Genomic DNA, 18,007 nt, shown 5'->3' with positions numbered 1-18,007 from the left:
TTTTTTCAGTGTTTCATGCAAATGGTGCTCATGGTCAACTGGTTTCTCTACCTCTTTCTCTGTCTTTCTCTCTCTTTTGTGTCCCTGCTGCTTCTTGATTCAAGGAGTTAATGAATTAGGCATAGCTTCTACATATCAAAAAAACCCTGTTTATTCCTTTTATTATATTAACAGGAATTAGTCACTCCTTGCCAAGTACATTAAGTTGAGGAATTATGAAACAGCAAAAACATAGAATATATATATATATTTATATATACACTTTTGTATCTGGATAATTGACCTGGATATGCTAATGGAGGGAAGACAAAGGGTTTTTGTTTTCTTGGCTGTGATAAATTAAAGTACTTGAAGAAATGCATTTGTATTTAATGATTTTAAGTTTATTTGCTTGGTTTGTACAATATTTTAAGGCTTGTTTCCATGGATTTAATTTTTTTTTATTTCTGCATTATGTTAATTTTGTTGGCCTTAGATACTCTAAAATCTATTTCTCTTCATAAGCTTCTTCTTAAAAAAACATAAAATTTACGTACTTTTTGATTCAACACTAGCAGAGATAAAATTAAAATTTATAAACGAGTGAGTGTTATTTTCATCTCTATGCTTCTTTGAACCAGTATGCTCATTTGCCCCATAAATAGGAAGTTAAAGTTCTAAAATTAAGGAAATTAAATTAACCTCTGAATCTCCAAAACTTATTAAAATAATTTTATTATTTCTTGATGTACACAAATTCATTTTAATTTTTATTTTGTGGTTTTGTTTGTCTTATATTTATTTACTACCTGTCTTGTGACAGTTGGTGTATTGGCTGCTAAGTTATAAAAGACAGGACCTCCTTCCTTCAGAGAGGCATAAAACCTAATGGGGAAGATGGCTAAAAAAATACAGATCATATCAAAACAGAAGGGGAAGTGCCAGGAAGAATGCAGTGTATGAGCCCATACTTATTTTAAGTTACAAATGGTGACCCTATGTTTTTTTTTCTTAAAAAAAAAAACCATAAAAATTGTTTTTTTTTCTTCTTATAAAAGAAATACATGTCCAATATGGGAAAATTAGAAATTCCACTTAGACCAAAGGAAAAAAATTTAGATTATAATTATTCAGTGTAACCATTGTTACTATCATTTTAATATCTTTATGTAGATAGTTTTACCAAATGCTATAATATTACACATATTGTTTTATAACTTTGTATCTTCCCACTTATTATATCATGACTGTTATTCCACTTAATTACTTTTTTAAAAATGTCATTAAATATCACATAATATTAGGGGATTCATTTGTACCATAATATATTAATAATCCATTATTTAACAATTGGAATGTTTCCAATTTGTTGTGATTAAAAGTAATGTTATCAAAATCCTTTGGCCACCCATAATTATTTCCTTAGAATATGTGTATAAACACCTCTGAGATCTCTGATACATCTTGGTCAGATTTTGGAGGTTATCTATTTTGAATTCTTTTCTAATGATATGCCTCAAGGTAGAGAGTCCCGGGTTAGTTACAATTTGAGTCCTTTATGAATTAGTAAATATAGAATGTTGTAGAATGAGTCCATACTACTTGGTAGATCTGGCCTCAGGCTAGGCTTAAAAGGGAAAGTTCTGGCAGAATGAGGGTCTAGAGAGTTGTTTCAACTCGTGACTTTCATACATGTGATTAATAGCTGGTTTTAGCCTTGTTTTCTTCCCAGCTGCTCTAAGTCACTATTTCATTTATTATATTTGACTCAGAGATACCTCTTGTTTCCTCCTCTTTTACCCCTTTGTTTGAAATTGAATTATTTGGGTTTTATGGTACCTACCAAGGACTTTCAATACTGAACCCAAAGTTAATAGGCAACAACTTAAATTGTTTTGTATCTCAATATAAAATTTATTTATAGAAGGAGAGTGACAAGTGCTAATGCTTTGCTAATAATATAAAAACATTACAAAACAATAAATGTCTAAGAAAAGGCAGTTTTGCACATGTGGTGGTACTTCGACATGGCCTAAGGTAACTTCAAAGGGTTAATATTTCATGCTTTTAGAAGGCTACATTCTAAAATTGTGTAGAGGCACATATTTTAGTTGAATGTTAAAAACCAAACTTTTCTTAAATACACACACACACACACACACAAAGCTCTCATATGCTGATCAATAAAGGGAGCTTATATTTAGAGAGATGGCAGCCCACATGGTTCATTTTGAGGGAATGCTACATAAATTTTCCCATCTGTAGATACTGACTGCAAAAGGTGTTTGAATGCCCTAAGGTTCACAGTTAGAGATCTATTATTCTGTACAGCAAGGATCTCTCTCTCTCTCTTTTACTTTCTTCTTTTATTCTTTTTGTTTTTTGTTTTTTTTGCTATGCCAAAAACTAGTGGATATAGTATATAAATGGATTGAGGAAAGGATAGAATCTTGTCAAAAACTTCCCAACCTTTATAACCCAAACTATATATAAGAAAATAATATTTTTTTTTCTTTATAAGAAAAATCTGAATTCTCTGTCATCACTCCAGGAGATTCTGATTCAGTAATTCATGACAGGGATCTGGAATTATAATGTTGAAATGCTCTTCAAAGACTTCTAGTCAACCAAGTTTGGCGGCCGTTGCCTGAAGCCATTTTCAACAATCAATTTAGCGGAAATTAAGTGGGATTAAATGAAAGTAACAAAAACACATATAGCTCAAAGTAATTTTACGGGGAAGGGTCATTGAAAAACATCATGTTCATTTTAGCCTTTATCCTTGCTTATGTTTAAACATTTTTTTTAAGAATTTATTTATTTATTTGACAGAGAGAGACACAGCAAGAGAGGGAACACAAGCAGGGGGAGTGGGAGAGGGAGAAGCAGGCTTCCCGCCGAGCAGGGAGCCCGATGCGGGGCTCAATCGCAGGACCCTGGGATCATGACCTGAGCTGAAAGCAGACGCTTAATGACTGAGCCACCCAGGCGCCCCATGTTTAAAACATTTTTAAAATTAATTTCTAACCTTTTATAACATTCTCATGATCAACAATATTTTCACGATCACCAGGCTTTAGAGCTCAGAATGATTATAATAACGATCTTGCCTCTTGTCCTCATTTTTCCAGTGAGCCAGAATAAGTGACTTGGTCAGCATTATATTGTAGAAAGTCACAGATTTGGAACTATGGTAGGATTTCCTGATTCCATCCAACCAGTGTTCTTTACACTACATCACAACTTCTCACTACAATACCCTCTTTTGAGGTATCCAGAATCATTTTGTTGATTATCTGACATCTATTTAAAATTGTGCATATAATTAAAATACAGTGCCTTATCTCTTATTCAGTACGTTATTTTTATATTTTTCAGTGGAAATGATTTTAATAAAATACTAACGTTTTAGGCCTAGATTGGTAGTTAATCTGAACAAACATCATTTGCTCTGCAATTTAATTAAAATGTGAAGGAGAAAGAACTTGTTTAAATGTCTTGACATTTGATGTTTTGCTATTATGGAAATTATGACAAATATCTATAATGGAAATTCTGCAAATTGTGTGCTAAACCTTGGATTTTCTCATAAGAACACTCAGCTTTCTGGTATGCACATGATATTCAAACTACTGAGGTAAACACTGGCAATCAGTGCTTCTAAAGCAGTACAAACAATGCCATTCTAGCAGCAGACTGGCAGTGTCAGAAAATTCATTTTCTGCCTTAAGAATATGGACAATGGAAAGAATCTATAAAGTGGTAATTAATATAAATAATTTAAAACCTGAGACATGCAGATTCTCTCTAAATATATCATTTCCAAATATAATGTTCCATCTTGCTTAGATAGGAAGACTAATTTTAACAGCAAGAAATTTTTTTCAGCTTTATTGATGTATAATTGACAAATAAAAATTGTATATATTTAAGGTGTACCACTTGATGTTTTGATATACATACACCTTGTGATCACCATAATCGAGCTAATTAACGTATCCATCACCTCACATAGTTACCTTTTTTTTTTCTTTTTCTCTGTGTGTGTGTTTGTGGTGAGAGCTCTTGAGATTTTTCCTTTTATTTTTAAGATTTTATTTATTTACTTGAGAGAGAGAGACTGAGCAGGAGAGAGAAAGAGAGAGAGAATCTGAAGCAGGTTCCACTCTGAGTAAGGAGCCCAATGCGGGGCCCGATCCCACAACCGCAAGAACATGACCTGAGCTGAAACCAAGAGTCAGGTGCTTAACTGACTGAGCCACCCAGGCATCCCGAGATCTATCCTCTTAACAAATGTCAATATACAAATATAGAGGAATATATTTTTAATACAGTGTAACTACAGATGCAGGAATAGTTGTCACACTCAGACCACAGAGCAAAGAATCTAGCTATCTAGCACTGAACCAATCAACAGTAAATGTTGCCCATGTAGATGGAACACAGGTGGTTCATTGGTGATAGGGCTTCTCTAGGAAGCAGAGTCCTCCCTTGAATATCAATCATCTGTTGCAGAGAATCCCTTACCATGTTTTTAATGGTAATGAAGATGATTTCTTTCCAGATGTCATGCTGTGTATTTATAGGTTCCTCCTTTAGAATGTAACATTATCTCACATGTTGCAGAGGTAACAGTATTTGTATAACTCCAGTTTAGATTATAGACCTATGTAACTATGAACTCAGGCATGAATTTATGAGATTTTGGCCTAATTCTTGAAGATTAATTCAAATGCATTATAGACACCAGGGATTAAAATATATGTATTGTCCATTTATCCCATAAACAACTATTTATTATCTTTTATATGCCAGACACTATTTTTTTTTAAAGCAGTTTTTTTTTTTAAAGATTTTATTTATTTATTTGAGAGAGAGAGAATGAGAGATAGAGAGCATGAGAGGGAAGAGGGTCAGAGGGAGAAGCAGTCTCCCCGCTGAGCAGGAAGCCCGATGCGGGACTCGATCCCGGGACTCCAGGATCATGACCTGAGCCGAAGGCAGTCGCTTAACCAACTGAGCCACCCAGGCGCCCCTATTTTTAAGAGTTGAGGTTACAGGTCTGATACTGCTTTTCATTTGCTTATTCATTTGTTTTGTTTTTTAGATTCCACAAATAAGTGAAATCATATGGTATTTGTCTTTCTCTGTCTGGTTTATTTCACTTAGCATACCTTCTAGATCCATCCATATTGTCACAAATGGCAAGATTTCATCATTTTTACGACTGAGTAATATTCCATAGTGTGTGTGTATATATACACGTATCTCATATCTTCATTATCCATTCATCTATCAGTGGACACTTGAGCTGCTTCCATATCTTGGCTATTGTAAATAATGCTGCAATAAGCATAGGGGTGTATATATCTTTTCAAATTAGTGTTTTTATTATTTTTGAGTAAATATCCAGTAGTGGAATTATTGGATCATATTGTATTTCTATTTTTAATTTTTGAGGAATCTCCATACTGTTTCTACAGTGGCTGTACCAAGTTACGTTCCCACCAAGAGTGCACAAGGCTTGCCCGAGGGGAGGGATGTAGAGGTTGGGCAAAATGGGTGAGGGGGGAGTGATGGGAGATATTGTCTTCCAGTTATGAAATGAAAAAGACATAGGAATGAATAAAAAGTACAGAATAGGGAATATAGTCAATGGTATTGTAATAGCATTGCATGGTGACAGAAAGTAGCTACTCTTGCAGTGATCTGAGTATGTTAACACATGGAGTTGTTGAATCACTATGTTATATGTTTGAAACTAATGTAACATCGTGTGTCAATTATACTCAAATAAAAAAATAAAAAATAAATAAAAGAAGAATGCTTGATAAAAAAAGGAGTTCAAGTTATAGTATTGAATAATCAAATACCCTTTACCCTCATGGAGCTTACATTCTAGTTGGGAGGCACTATAAAATAAGTAAATATAAAACATATGAAGTGGTAATGAATGAATACAGAGAAATGAGGCAAAACGTTTGATAGGAAGAAGGGTCAGGATGATGGTGAAGTTCTAGTTCTAGTGCATGTAGTAGCCAAAGGAAGTGTCACCCATTAGGTGACATTTGAATAGAAATCAGCAGTGTTAAAGAAGAAAGTCAAGCAGATACCTGGAGAGTGCTTTGCCAGAGGGAATAGCAGGAGCAAAGGCTCTGAGGTAAGAATGTGCATGGAGCAACAAGGAGAACAGTAGTGTTTGTCGTAAAATTAACAAGGGTTAAAAGAGGTAGGAAAAGTTGGTGTATTAGGTTTCAGATCATCTGGAGTCCTTAATACATTGAAAGGATATTGGGTTTTGTTTTTGTTTTTTGTTTTTTTGCCTGACTGAATACAGGAATGTGATAGAAAAGTGTTGATTGGAGGAGTGATATGACTTAGTATTTTCTGTGAGACCCATTATCCTTCTGAGTGAAGGATAAACTATAGGAAGCCAATTGTGGAAGCAGGAAACTAGTTACAAATAATCACAATAATCAAGGAAAAAGTTGATGATGGTGAAACAAATGAGAATTTATCAGAATCTGTAAATAACTTGAAAATGGGGATGCCAAGGTATTTTGAAGACCAGATGTGGGATTGTAGAGTAAAAGAGGCATGAAGAATGAGTCCAAGATTTTTTCACTGAAAACTTGGAAGAATAAAGTTGTCATTTAATGAAATGGAGAAGAGAGAGAAGACTTTTTTTGTTTTGTTTTGTTTTGTTTTGTTGGTTTTTTTTTTTTGTTTGTTTTGGAGGATATTGAAGATCAAGAGTTCTATTTTGAAATTTTAAGACTGAGGTGTCTATTAGCTATCCAAATAAAAACATTAAGGAGGCAGTTATACATGCATGTTGGGATTTCAAGGGAAGTATTTGCACTTGGAATATAGCCTTTGCATTCTTCAGACTATATACGTGATACTCAGTCATGAGATTGGATGAGATTATCTTGGGAGTGAAGAGAAGGGAACTGAGTATTATTAAACTGGAGCACTGCATTGCTTAGGCATATGAAAGATGCAGGGGAACTAGCAAAAGGGACTGAGAAGGAGTGGCCACTGAGGTAGGAGAAAAACAAGACTCTGTTGGTGTCCCAAGTTTTGAGTGGGCCAAATATTTCATGAAACAAAAACTGACTAGCTGATTCAAATTCTGCAAATGAGCTAGTAATAAGAATATTTATAGCTTTCCAGAAGCTAGACAATTTTTATGACTTAGAATCTTGGTATTGGAACTGACTGTCTCTATACATGAAGAAATTTCCTCAAAAATAAAACTATTTCTATAAAATGTTCATGTCTTCCAGAGGAGGCATGACATGGCTGTGTCTTATAATCTTTGCAAATTGGAATGTTTGCAAAGGCCCTGTTGTCCCCTTTTTAAAATGATATGATGTCTTTCCTTCATTATTATGACCGTAATATTATAGAATACTTACTATGTGTGAAATCATTGTTTTAAGTAATTTATGTTAAATATTTGCAAGAACCTTATGTACTGTAGACAGCAGGAATTCAAGAGAAGGAAGTGAGCCATAACAAGCTGGGAAATTTACTCAAGGTCAACTGAAAATTGTTATATTCAGAATTCAAACCCCAGTAGACTTCCCAATGGTAGCATTCATCCTTAATCACTACACTAAACTGCCCTCCTCTAGATGCAGTCTCACCTCATGAATTCAGAATAGTCCAACTATCCATACTGAAAAGAATTTGGATTTCTCTTGATTATATGTTAGGTTTTTCACTTGGGTGCTTTTTCTTCAGCCGTTTAAGTTTCGGTCTTTGTGATTGATGCAGTGCTATGGTGAATCTAGAAAGCCTTTCTTTTGCCTTCCAGATTGTCTTTGTTTCTCACTTCAACTCCCTGTGTTGCAGATGCCACACACTTCAAGTGCATATCCCTTCCTCTTTTGTATCCATCTCGGAAAAGCGGGATGACAGTAAACCTTTTGATGCATGTGCATTGGGGAAGCTCCTTGAATTTTTTCAAGAAATTGTCCTTCCGTGTGATATTTCGTATCAGTAGGTCATAATTTTGATGAAACTTCTCAGGGAATGCGTAACTGTGGAAGGTTAAATTCACAAATTTATAAATGCTTAGAGGACCTTATAGTTTAAAATTTCAAGATCTGAAGTAATGGATTTCTCATGGTAGACTGATCGAGATATTATTGACATGTCCAAGACTTTTCTCATCCTAGCAGTACATGTCTGGGAAGAGGACAGCCACACCTCTTATTCTCCCATGAATGGTACAGGGGATAGGCAGTATTGTGTGTTTGATCCCATGCAGCAATCTTAAGGCAGATAACATTTTGGAATTACTTTGTAAAACATATGCCATAAATAAACATAAATCGTATGACCTGATTTGGGAATCCTGTAGTTGAAAAACAGAATTCCAAATTTTATTACCTTTATGCAATGCCAAAATTGAATCTGAGAACTTCTTAACAAGTGGATATTTGTATGGAAAAAAATGGTAATCTACATGTTCTGGAGCATATTTGGTGTTTGAAAGGACCAAAAAATCTATTTTTATCTCTCTGCGCAGATTCTGAATCCACTGACAAACATGCGTAGAAGACAGGCAAACAAACCTTTCTAATTAGTGATTGAAGTGGGGATGTAGAATAGGGTTAGGGATCTGGACTCATGGTTTTGCCAGCACTGCTGTGCACCTGCTGACTCTAACTTTCCACTGAGATTTGGAGAGAGTTTTTTCAGATCAAGTTTGGAGTTCAAAGAATGGAAAAGAGACAAGAATTTATTAAGAAATGATTTTTTAATATATTACATTTAGCCAGTTGAGCAATATGGAACAGACTTCTCTGAGAGGTAGAGTGAGTAAGAGATGGGAAAAAAATGAAGAGTGTAGATTTACACAGAAACATGAGCTGGGGAAATATGATTCTTCCTGCCACAAAAATTAGTCATTTTAATCTGTCTAGCAAGTACACACATGCATAATTTTTTAAAGCTTCCTGCATCGATGAATGTCCATTCCTACTGTTATAACTCTGTGATGGTCTATTTTATGTGTCTACTTGGCTAAGCTATGGTACCCAGATATTTGTCTAGATGTTGCTGTGAAGACAGTTTTTACATGTGAGAATCAGTAGACTTTGAGTAAATCAGCTCATCCTTTATAATGTGGATGGGTTTCATTCAATCAGATAAGGCTTTATGAGACTTTTCTCATGGTCCTGAGGTCCCTCCAGGAAGAAGAGATTCTACTACCAGACTGGTCTCTGACTCAAGACTGAAACATCGACTCTTCTCTGTTCTTCAGTCTGCTGGCCTGCCTTGCAAGTTTTTGCCTTTGAAGTCCCCACAATTTCTTGAGTCAAAACCTTAAGATAAATCTGTTTGTTGTATCTGTCTCTGTCCATCCATCCATCAACCTATCCATCCATTCCATCCATCTTATGGCTTCTATTTCTCTGGAGAACCCTGACTGAAACAATTCATAAGGATTGTTCCCACCCCAGATTTTACATGATTTATTATATAAATCTAGAATCTAACTCTATCTTCTCTAGTATATTATAAACATTTTAAGGCCTGGGAATTTTTTTTTATTTGTAAATCCTTTGTTAAGGTTTAGTTGTCTGTGATTATTTAAGTTTGATGTTTTACTCTTAGAAATTGTATATTGGGGGCGCCTGGGTGGCTCAGTCATTAAACGTCTGCCTTCGGCTCAGGTCATGATCCCAGAGTCCTGGGATGGAGTCCCACATCAGGCTCCCTGCTCCGTGGGAAGCCTGCTTCCCCCTCTCCCACTCCCCCTGCTTATGTTCCTACCCTCACCGTGTCTCTCTCTGTCAAATAAGTAAAATCTTTAAAAAAAAAAAAGAAATTGTATATTGACTATTATAGAAGAAATATCTAATAGGAAATGCATTATTAAGTATGGTGCATAAAATTAACACGTGAAGTATTGGGACTCTCAGTTCATAGTACTCAGTTCAGCAATACGTGGGGATGGAGCTGTGTCTAGGTTCCAGAGTCAATTATTGGTAATTGGTAATTTTAGATAATTGTTTTCAAACACTCTTCCAGATATAGAATTTTCTGTGTATCTGAGGAATGCACATTCCCTGATGGACAGAAAATGCACCACTTTTTTCATTATATATGACTTACATTCTTTTTTCCCATTATGCCCTACATTTTACTACCTTTACTTCCTCCCCACTTTTATTATTTGACCCCAGCATGTATCTGAATTTCATATATCCTTCAGGGTTCAGGCTAAATACAACTTCTGTCATAAAGCCTTCCTTAAGTTTCCTCTACTGTTTCCATTTCTCTTTAACTGTACCTTTCCTAAGTTTTATTAATTTCTAATTTTTATTTTATATATGGTATATTCATAACAGGTAGGATCCATTTTCATCTTTGTAAACCCAGAACAACATAGAAGTAGCTTAAACACTGAAAATTATTTGTTAAAAAGTGAACTGATGAGTGCACATGATGTTATGTTCTTTTGGCAATTTACATTTAGAGACATAAAAGTAAGAGCCTAAAAGTTTGGTAACTGAACCCAGAATTCATGTCTACTTTTTAAATATCTCTCGATGTTTTTCTGGATGAATTCAGTGGTTTATCCTGACATATCATCTTTGTTCCTTATCTCTTTTTCTATTTGAAAACTAGAATAATACCAAGATTTTACTTACCATATTGTGATAGTATCAAGAATCAGGGCTTTTATGATAACTGAGCAAAGTGGAGCAGCTACGTATGAACTTTTCCCACTAAAGCTATTTGTACTGTGTATTAGCTATGTCTGTCCCCCTTCCTTCCATGTCCATAGCCTCAGTATCTAATGTACTGTCAACCATTGTTTGGCCCAGCATGCTATTTTGGCCACAGGAATAGATAATTTAGGGAGAGATTAATGCCAGGGTGTGAAGACCAGATGAGGATCAAACAAACTTCATGACGAAATTATGTGCCTCTATTAATTACTTAGGCAGGTCTGCATTTTGTGTGAAGTTTCTTCCATTAGTAGAAAGACAATAATATTGAATTAACTAGTTCAATTAAATGTGAGACATGTGCATAATTGCAAGTCTGACCACGTAGTAAGAAGACTATAGGGCACACACTTTCATCAACTATGTTTTGATTTGACTGAGTTAGAACTCAAGATGACTCACTTCTTCACCTTTATTCACTAATGCTGTTTTCTCAGCTACCTTGCAAGAAAACAAAGTGTCATAATGTACATTGGATCTCGAATGTTAAATGCACTGTTCCTTACTGCAAAATGCTTATACTAGAAGCTATTGTACTTGTTGTCCTGAGTGAATGGACATTCCTTTTCATGTTTCTTTTGCTTATTTCTTATGCAGATAATTATAACCTCTAAATGAGAACACGAAGAACAATAGCACACTTTGATCATTTTCCGGAAGTTATACAAATAGAATGGGTAAATGAAATTGGATTTTTCGATTACATATAAAATAGCACAGACTTTAATGACCTTCTTATCTCAGGGAAGCACTTATTAAGGATTAGCAATTCAAAAGAGCTTGGAGGTATTAGCATCTGCAAAGGATTTAAGAAAGTTGGATTATCAAGACACACGCTCTATATCTTTCTCTTCTTCGTGCTAGATTGAGGGAATAATTATGGGTAGAAAGATTTTCCCATTTCCCCCAAGACTCTCTGCTCAGAGTTTACTCTTTAGAATTCATAACTCTTTCAATGGAGATTAACACTTTATCAACAGGTATTCTAAAAAAGATCCCGTCAGTTGCTAAGCAGGATTCACAGCTGCTTGCTAAATCCCACCCCTACACATGTTAGTTCCCTCACAAGTGCAGCCATTAATGCCCTATGAGTTAGGAACACTGCAGTCAAGTATACTTAGCAGGTAGCATGATGTTCCCTTTACCAACCAATGTTGGGTCTTTGCCAACCTATAATCCTGGTACGTAAGCCTCATCCTTTATCTTAAGCAGTTTCTACTGTTGGATTCCATACAAAAGTACAAAGTAATTCTGCCATATAATGTTATTAAATACTCTTTTTAGGCTCCACCATAGAATGAGTGTAAGGTTTCCTTCTATTTGTGTTTACTGTTAAAACCAGAAGCCATGTCATTAACACAGGTTACACTGCTAGACTCTGAATGGCTAAGTTGAAGTGGTTGTTTAGATAAGTCATAATTTATTCCAAAGAAAAGATATCTGGCCTGAGAAGCAGGCGGTCAGAATAAGGGTTAAAGGTAACTGTTGTAACCTGTCCAAGGATTTTCCACAAGATTCAGGGAGAAAGTACACCAGTGATACCTTATATGAGGGCCCATTGGCCCCCTAAATGCATGTTCAATCCATTGATGTTACTAAATAATATGATTAAGCATCTACAGAATAAATATACTTCATTATTATGTATTATGAGATACGTCTTGCATTACCACTCAGCTTGAGTTATGGATAGGACATCAGCAAGTTGGTGGCTATGGAATGTAATAGGGCTTACCTGCTTGCAGAAGCACCTTCAACCTCCATGCCACAGCACAACTTGATTCTGTGCCATTCCATACCAAGTTGGAAGAAACGAAATTTTCATCATCTCTCTCTCTAAATCATTCTGGCAGCCTCATGGCAATCAAGACTATGTCAGGAGGGGATCATGGTGCAAGTGTTTTTGTGCTTAAGGACTTTATGTCTTTACGTCCGTGCAAAACAATGACACACAGTAGAGGCTAAATATTTGGGTAGAATACTGAATGATCACACGTTACATTATAATATGGACAAATTATTCATAGTAGGGGCGCCTGGGTGGCTCAGTCGTTAGGTGTCTGCCTTCGGCTCAGGTCATGGTCCCAGGGTCCTGGGATTGAGCCCTGCATCGGGCTCCCTGCTCAGCGGGAGGTCGGCTTCTCCCTCTCCCTCTGCCTTCCGCTCCCCCTGCTTGTGCTCTCTCTCTCTCTCTCTCTGTCTAATAAATAAATAAATAAAATCTTTAAAAAATATATTTTATAAAAAAATTATTCACAGTAGTTTATCTATATTGCTTAACCCCTTTATAAAGCACATTTCATACTCAACTGCATAATGTCTAAGGCTTTGTTGGATTTTAAATAATTATTAATATGTATGTGCTTTTCCCAAATTGCGACACTGTTCATCCAAAGTAGATAAGATGATGGTGTTTAAGGATACAAACTTGTAATAAGGAAATAAGCCATAGAGATCGAATGCACAGTATAATGAATATAGACAGTAATGTACGGTAATTATGTAATATGATAAATATTGCTACAATGGCAATCCGATCACAGTATATAAATGTATCGAAGTAACTTTATGTATGCTGTATGCTATACACCTGAAAATTACATAATGTTACCTGTCAAATTTATTCAATAAATAAATAAAAAGAAAAAACGAAATACATAAAAGAAGGTTTTCCTTTCTAGTCTATATTCTTTCTCTATTCTATTTCCTCACATTCTAGTCACGTAAATTACAATTATAAATATTCTGCCTGGAAATTAGGATTTGATGCAACTCCCCTATTAACAAGTTGACTCCAGTCTGTTTATTTATTATTCTCCTTACCTTTTTTCAAATCTTCATTCGTCAAACTCTCAATTAAACTTCCATTTCTTATACTAAATATGTCCATCCAGGTAAATTGGCCAGTTGCTGGCATTATATCAGGAGTGAGCAACCAACCTCTCTCACCACAAGTAACTCATATAATACCTCATATTTTTCAATTTACTCTTTTATTTCTCTCTTAATATCAAAGTTATACACACACATGCATATAATCACTTTCCTCAATAGCATTGATAATTACTGCATTCTTATTCATTAATTTTATCAAATCAATTTTAATGCTTATAATATGGCAGGCATTTTGTCAGGATGCAAAGGTAGGTAATACCTAATCACTCCCTTGAAGGTTCTCTCGGAACCATGCAATTTCCTGTTTACAGTCACTTGCTGATAATGGGCATAGCCTGGTGTTCTAATCCTGGCCCCATCAGGCTCCACTAGGACCACCAATATATGTGGTTGTTGTGGATGTGGATTTGGGATTCAGCCTGGGGTGACTCAGTCTCCTTATCATCTGCTTGTTTACCTCTGTGATGGGGGGAGAATTATTTTACTTCTGTATTGCTCAATAAATGTGATTTAAAAATAAAAATTATAGCAGTACTTATTTCACAGGGTTGCAGTGAGGCTTTAATGACAGGTTATGTACTAAACTCAACATAATACTTGGCATGTTATACCCACTTAATAGCGGTGTGTGCATGTGTGTGATTGTTTTGAAACATTTGAAAACGATGGATCTACATAATTGTAATTAATTTTTTTGGACAAAAGACAATATGAGATCTTTTAGATAATTTGGTGAGTATTTGCATCTTGATTTTGTACTTATTTGTGATTTTTTTAACTTCAACTTCATGTAAATATCACAAAAATTAATATAGTTTTTAACATTAAGATAATTTGCTTTTATATTTTATATAATAAAATAAAATATTTTATATTTTATATTATATGTATAATATGTGGGGCTATATCCCACATAGTATAAAATCTTGAGTAAAATTTACAAAACAATTATAAAGCCACGATGGAAGCAGTTATTACTAGAAATTTTGGATTTTATTTTATATGACTCAGGTAAACAAAGAGGAAGGTTAAGATAATGGCATACTTTTTTATTTGAAAGGACTGAGTTTAAGAGCTATTTACTTACGGAAACTTTATGATGTAAAAATTTAAACATCTGAAGAAAACATCTAAAATAGTGACTTTACTATTCTAGGCTGTTTCCCTTCTTTTTATCTTTCAGGAATACACAATAGATATAATTTTTGCGCAAACCTGGTTTGACAGTCGTTTAAAATTCAACAGTACCATGAAAGTGCTTATGCTTAACAGTAATATGGTAGGGAAAATTTGGATTCCTGACACGTTCTTCAGAAACTCAAGAAAATCTGATGCACATTGGATAACAACTCCTAATCGTCTGCTTCGAATTTGGAATGATGGACGAGTTCTATATACTCTGAGGTAATACTACTTAAAAAAATGTAGTTGTTCTAATTCATTTTCCATACTAATACTTGATCAATTCACAAATTTTCCTTTTTCAGTTTTACAAAGAAAGAAGTATGGAGTTCCTTTCATACACTAAAATTTAAAGTGGTGGAATATTTTGGAAACTTTCTTTTTTTAAGCTCAGAGTAACTGGTATATGAAAGGGACTAAAAGCAAAGAAAAAAATCTCTTGATACCCCCTCCTCTGAAACATAGGAGGGTGTGGTGTGACCATTATGTGTTTTAACCCATAATGCAAATGGTTGACTGAGATTTTCTCTAGGAGTCAATCCTGCTATAAAATTCAATAAGGTAGTAAAACACTCCTAAGAAAGGATTAAAAGAAGATTCAAGTTTCAATTCATTGTCTTGAACATATCTTAACATATCAAGAATCATCCCAATCTTATTAAGAATCATCCTTAATGGAAAGAAGTTCATGAAAATTTAAGAGAAAACAATCACCATGCTTAATCATGTATACTCTGTTAATTGTGTGTGTGTGTTTGTTGTGATCCTGAAGTATAAATTTTTAACTGTAAACAGAAATTATACTGAAATATATACAGTGGCAGCTTAGTTGGCTGGAGAGGAAAATGTTAGAATTTTCTTACTCGTGAATGCTATAATATCACCACCCAAAACTTTGAGACATTACAATTATTATTATTTTCTAATATATCACAGTCTGTTATTGTAGGCCAAAATCATTCTTGAAAATTAGACAAAGGATTTTTAATGCTTGAAATTATTTCTTATATTTAATATTTATTTTTTCATTTAAATAGATTGACAATCAATGCAGAATGTTATCTTCAGCTTCATAACTTTCCTATGGATGAACATTCTTGCCCACTGGAATTTTCAAGCTGTAAGTGACAAAATATGTTATAATTTCATAGAATTTCAGCCTCAGACTCTGTTTATTTAAAAGTGTAAAATAAAATGAGAGAAAATATAACATATAATTTTCAGAAGTGTGGATTATGTTCGTCTCTCAGATAAAACAGTTACAAATGATGTATTTTTCTTGCTTTTAAATTAAAAAGTGACAATAAATGCATAGTAAATGTATATATTTAATTATATTTTTGCTCACACACTTTGGTTTTATCCAGTGTCTTTTTCCTATTTTGATTAAAGTAGTCCTGAAGATAGGTTTGTGTTCAAATGTTTTAACACTGCCATGAATAAAATATTGTTTCAAATTTTATTCATCTCCCTGAGGCAAGATTTAACTTTATTATATTGGCTCTTAAAATATGTTTCAAAGATTGGTTTGGTGAATAATATTTACTGCGTGAATAGCAAATCTTTGAGAAGACTTTAATGAATTGGAAAAACCAAGGTAGAAATAAGCTTATTTTATTAAAAAGAAAGATTGAAACACAGAGAAATGATTAGAACTAAATAATTTGAAAATAAAGAGTATTTTGTTCCAAGAAAATGATTATCTTTGTATATGAATATCAATTTTATTTCACATTTATTGTTTACATATATTTTTATAAAAGTGTTTTTCTAGATAATATATAATTGAACAAGTCTTGAAAACATGTAAAATGCGTTTACAAAATGTTATTGCCTATATACACAAATTGTCTGCTATTTTCCTTCTATTGAAACTTGACTTCTTTATATATCACATTCTAAAGTTTATTCACTCTAGATTTTATGTATTCACCAGTATTATCCTGCTTCTTCACTTACAAAATTCCCAAATATCTCTTGTTGCTTTTATTAATGATTTTCTTGACTTTTCTTAAAGATTTTTGTTTCATTAAAATGTCCTTTTAAATTTATAATCTATCTCACTGCTTTAATTTTCTAACATTAACTTCTCAATGAGTAAAACAGCCAAATCATAACAAAGGCTTGATTAATCCAAGCACTCAAGGAATAGTTGAAAGGCAAATATTTGAAAATCTAGCAATTATTGTACTTGCCTCCTAGACACCATAACTAAATTCTTGGTGTGATATTTCTTTGGCTTTGATTGTCATTGCTAGAAATTAATAATCTGTCCCTGTGAATCCAATTGGTTATCACTGACATAAATATAATAATCATAGCTAACTTTTGAAATATTCTACATGGATCCAGCAGAGAATTAAGGTTTCTATGCCTAATTTCACAACAAATATATTCAAAAGATTTCAATACATCCCCATTTAAAAAGTCAATATCATTACATTTAGAATAGTTAAGTAACGAGCTCACTATTTTTATCAGTGCACACACTCATATACTATGACTATATTCTATTGCATTGATAATGATAGTTTAAAAAAAATACAAATTATGGAAAAGCAGGAAGGTTAGAGCCTGATAGAACAAGAAAGAAGACATGAAAAAAGAAAAGAGAGAACAGATTTTTAATAGGTTAGTGGAGAGATGAGCTATTTCATTGAATGGCTGATGAGGATATCCTGGTACAAAGTGATACAATGTTTTTGAAAATTTTTGAAGTTGATAGTGAATTCTGTTCCTGTAATGTAGTAGACCAATTCTTCTGTTGAAAACAATTTAAAACTTTATATTATTAAAAATCTTCTCAAAAACATGTAAGTGAAATCACCAAGAAGGAATTGAAGCATAAAAAATTAAGCCAGAAAGATTTATAGTCACTTTTGACCCAAGGACATTTGCCAAACAAGGTAAATTTGAGCTTTGACTTTGACAGCCTTGTGGATTAGGGTTCTAATATTACATAATTTCTACATGCAGCTGGGTTACAAAGGCTGGATGCTTAAGGTAACATGGAGAAGCAACACACACATGTGTATGTATGTACAAACATACTAAAGTCTAAAAGAAAAGTTGCCTCTGCAATCAGCATACTAGGGTGAAGTAATTCCTTGAGAGGATATAATTACAAACCCACCTTCACATGAATTTATAGCCCAAATTTCCATCACTTGATTACTCTGAAAAGTCCCTGTGGATTTTTC

General features: G+C 33.9%; 1 protein-coding gene across 2 annotated transcripts in view; it reads left to right on the top strand.

The window, feature by feature from the left end:
* GABRG1 (gamma-aminobutyric acid type A receptor subunit gamma1) overlaps positions 1-18,007 on the top strand; it is an 83,628-nt gene that overhangs the window by 44,066 nt on the left and 21,555 nt on the right. For both annotated transcript variants that reach the window (XM_073891603.1, XM_025887586.2), the window contains exons 4-5: positions 14,809-15,029; positions 15,845-15,927. In XM_073891603.1, the coding sequence (XP_073747704.1) occupies positions 14,809-15,029; positions 15,845-15,927 (304 nt within the window). The remainder of the gene's footprint in view (positions 1-14,808; positions 15,030-15,844; positions 15,928-18,007) is intronic.

The sequence above is a fragment of the Callorhinus ursinus genome, unplaced genomic scaffold (assembly GCF_003265705.2).
Source record: "Callorhinus ursinus isolate GAN/ISIS: 27379988/994484 unplaced genomic scaffold, GSC_fseal_2.0 scaffold4, whole genome shotgun sequence".
NCBI lineage: Eukaryota > Metazoa > Chordata > Mammalia > Carnivora > Otariidae > Callorhinus > Callorhinus ursinus.
The sequence above is the reverse complement of the archived record's forward strand: the minus strand, read 5'-3'. Positions and strand labels throughout refer to the sequence as shown.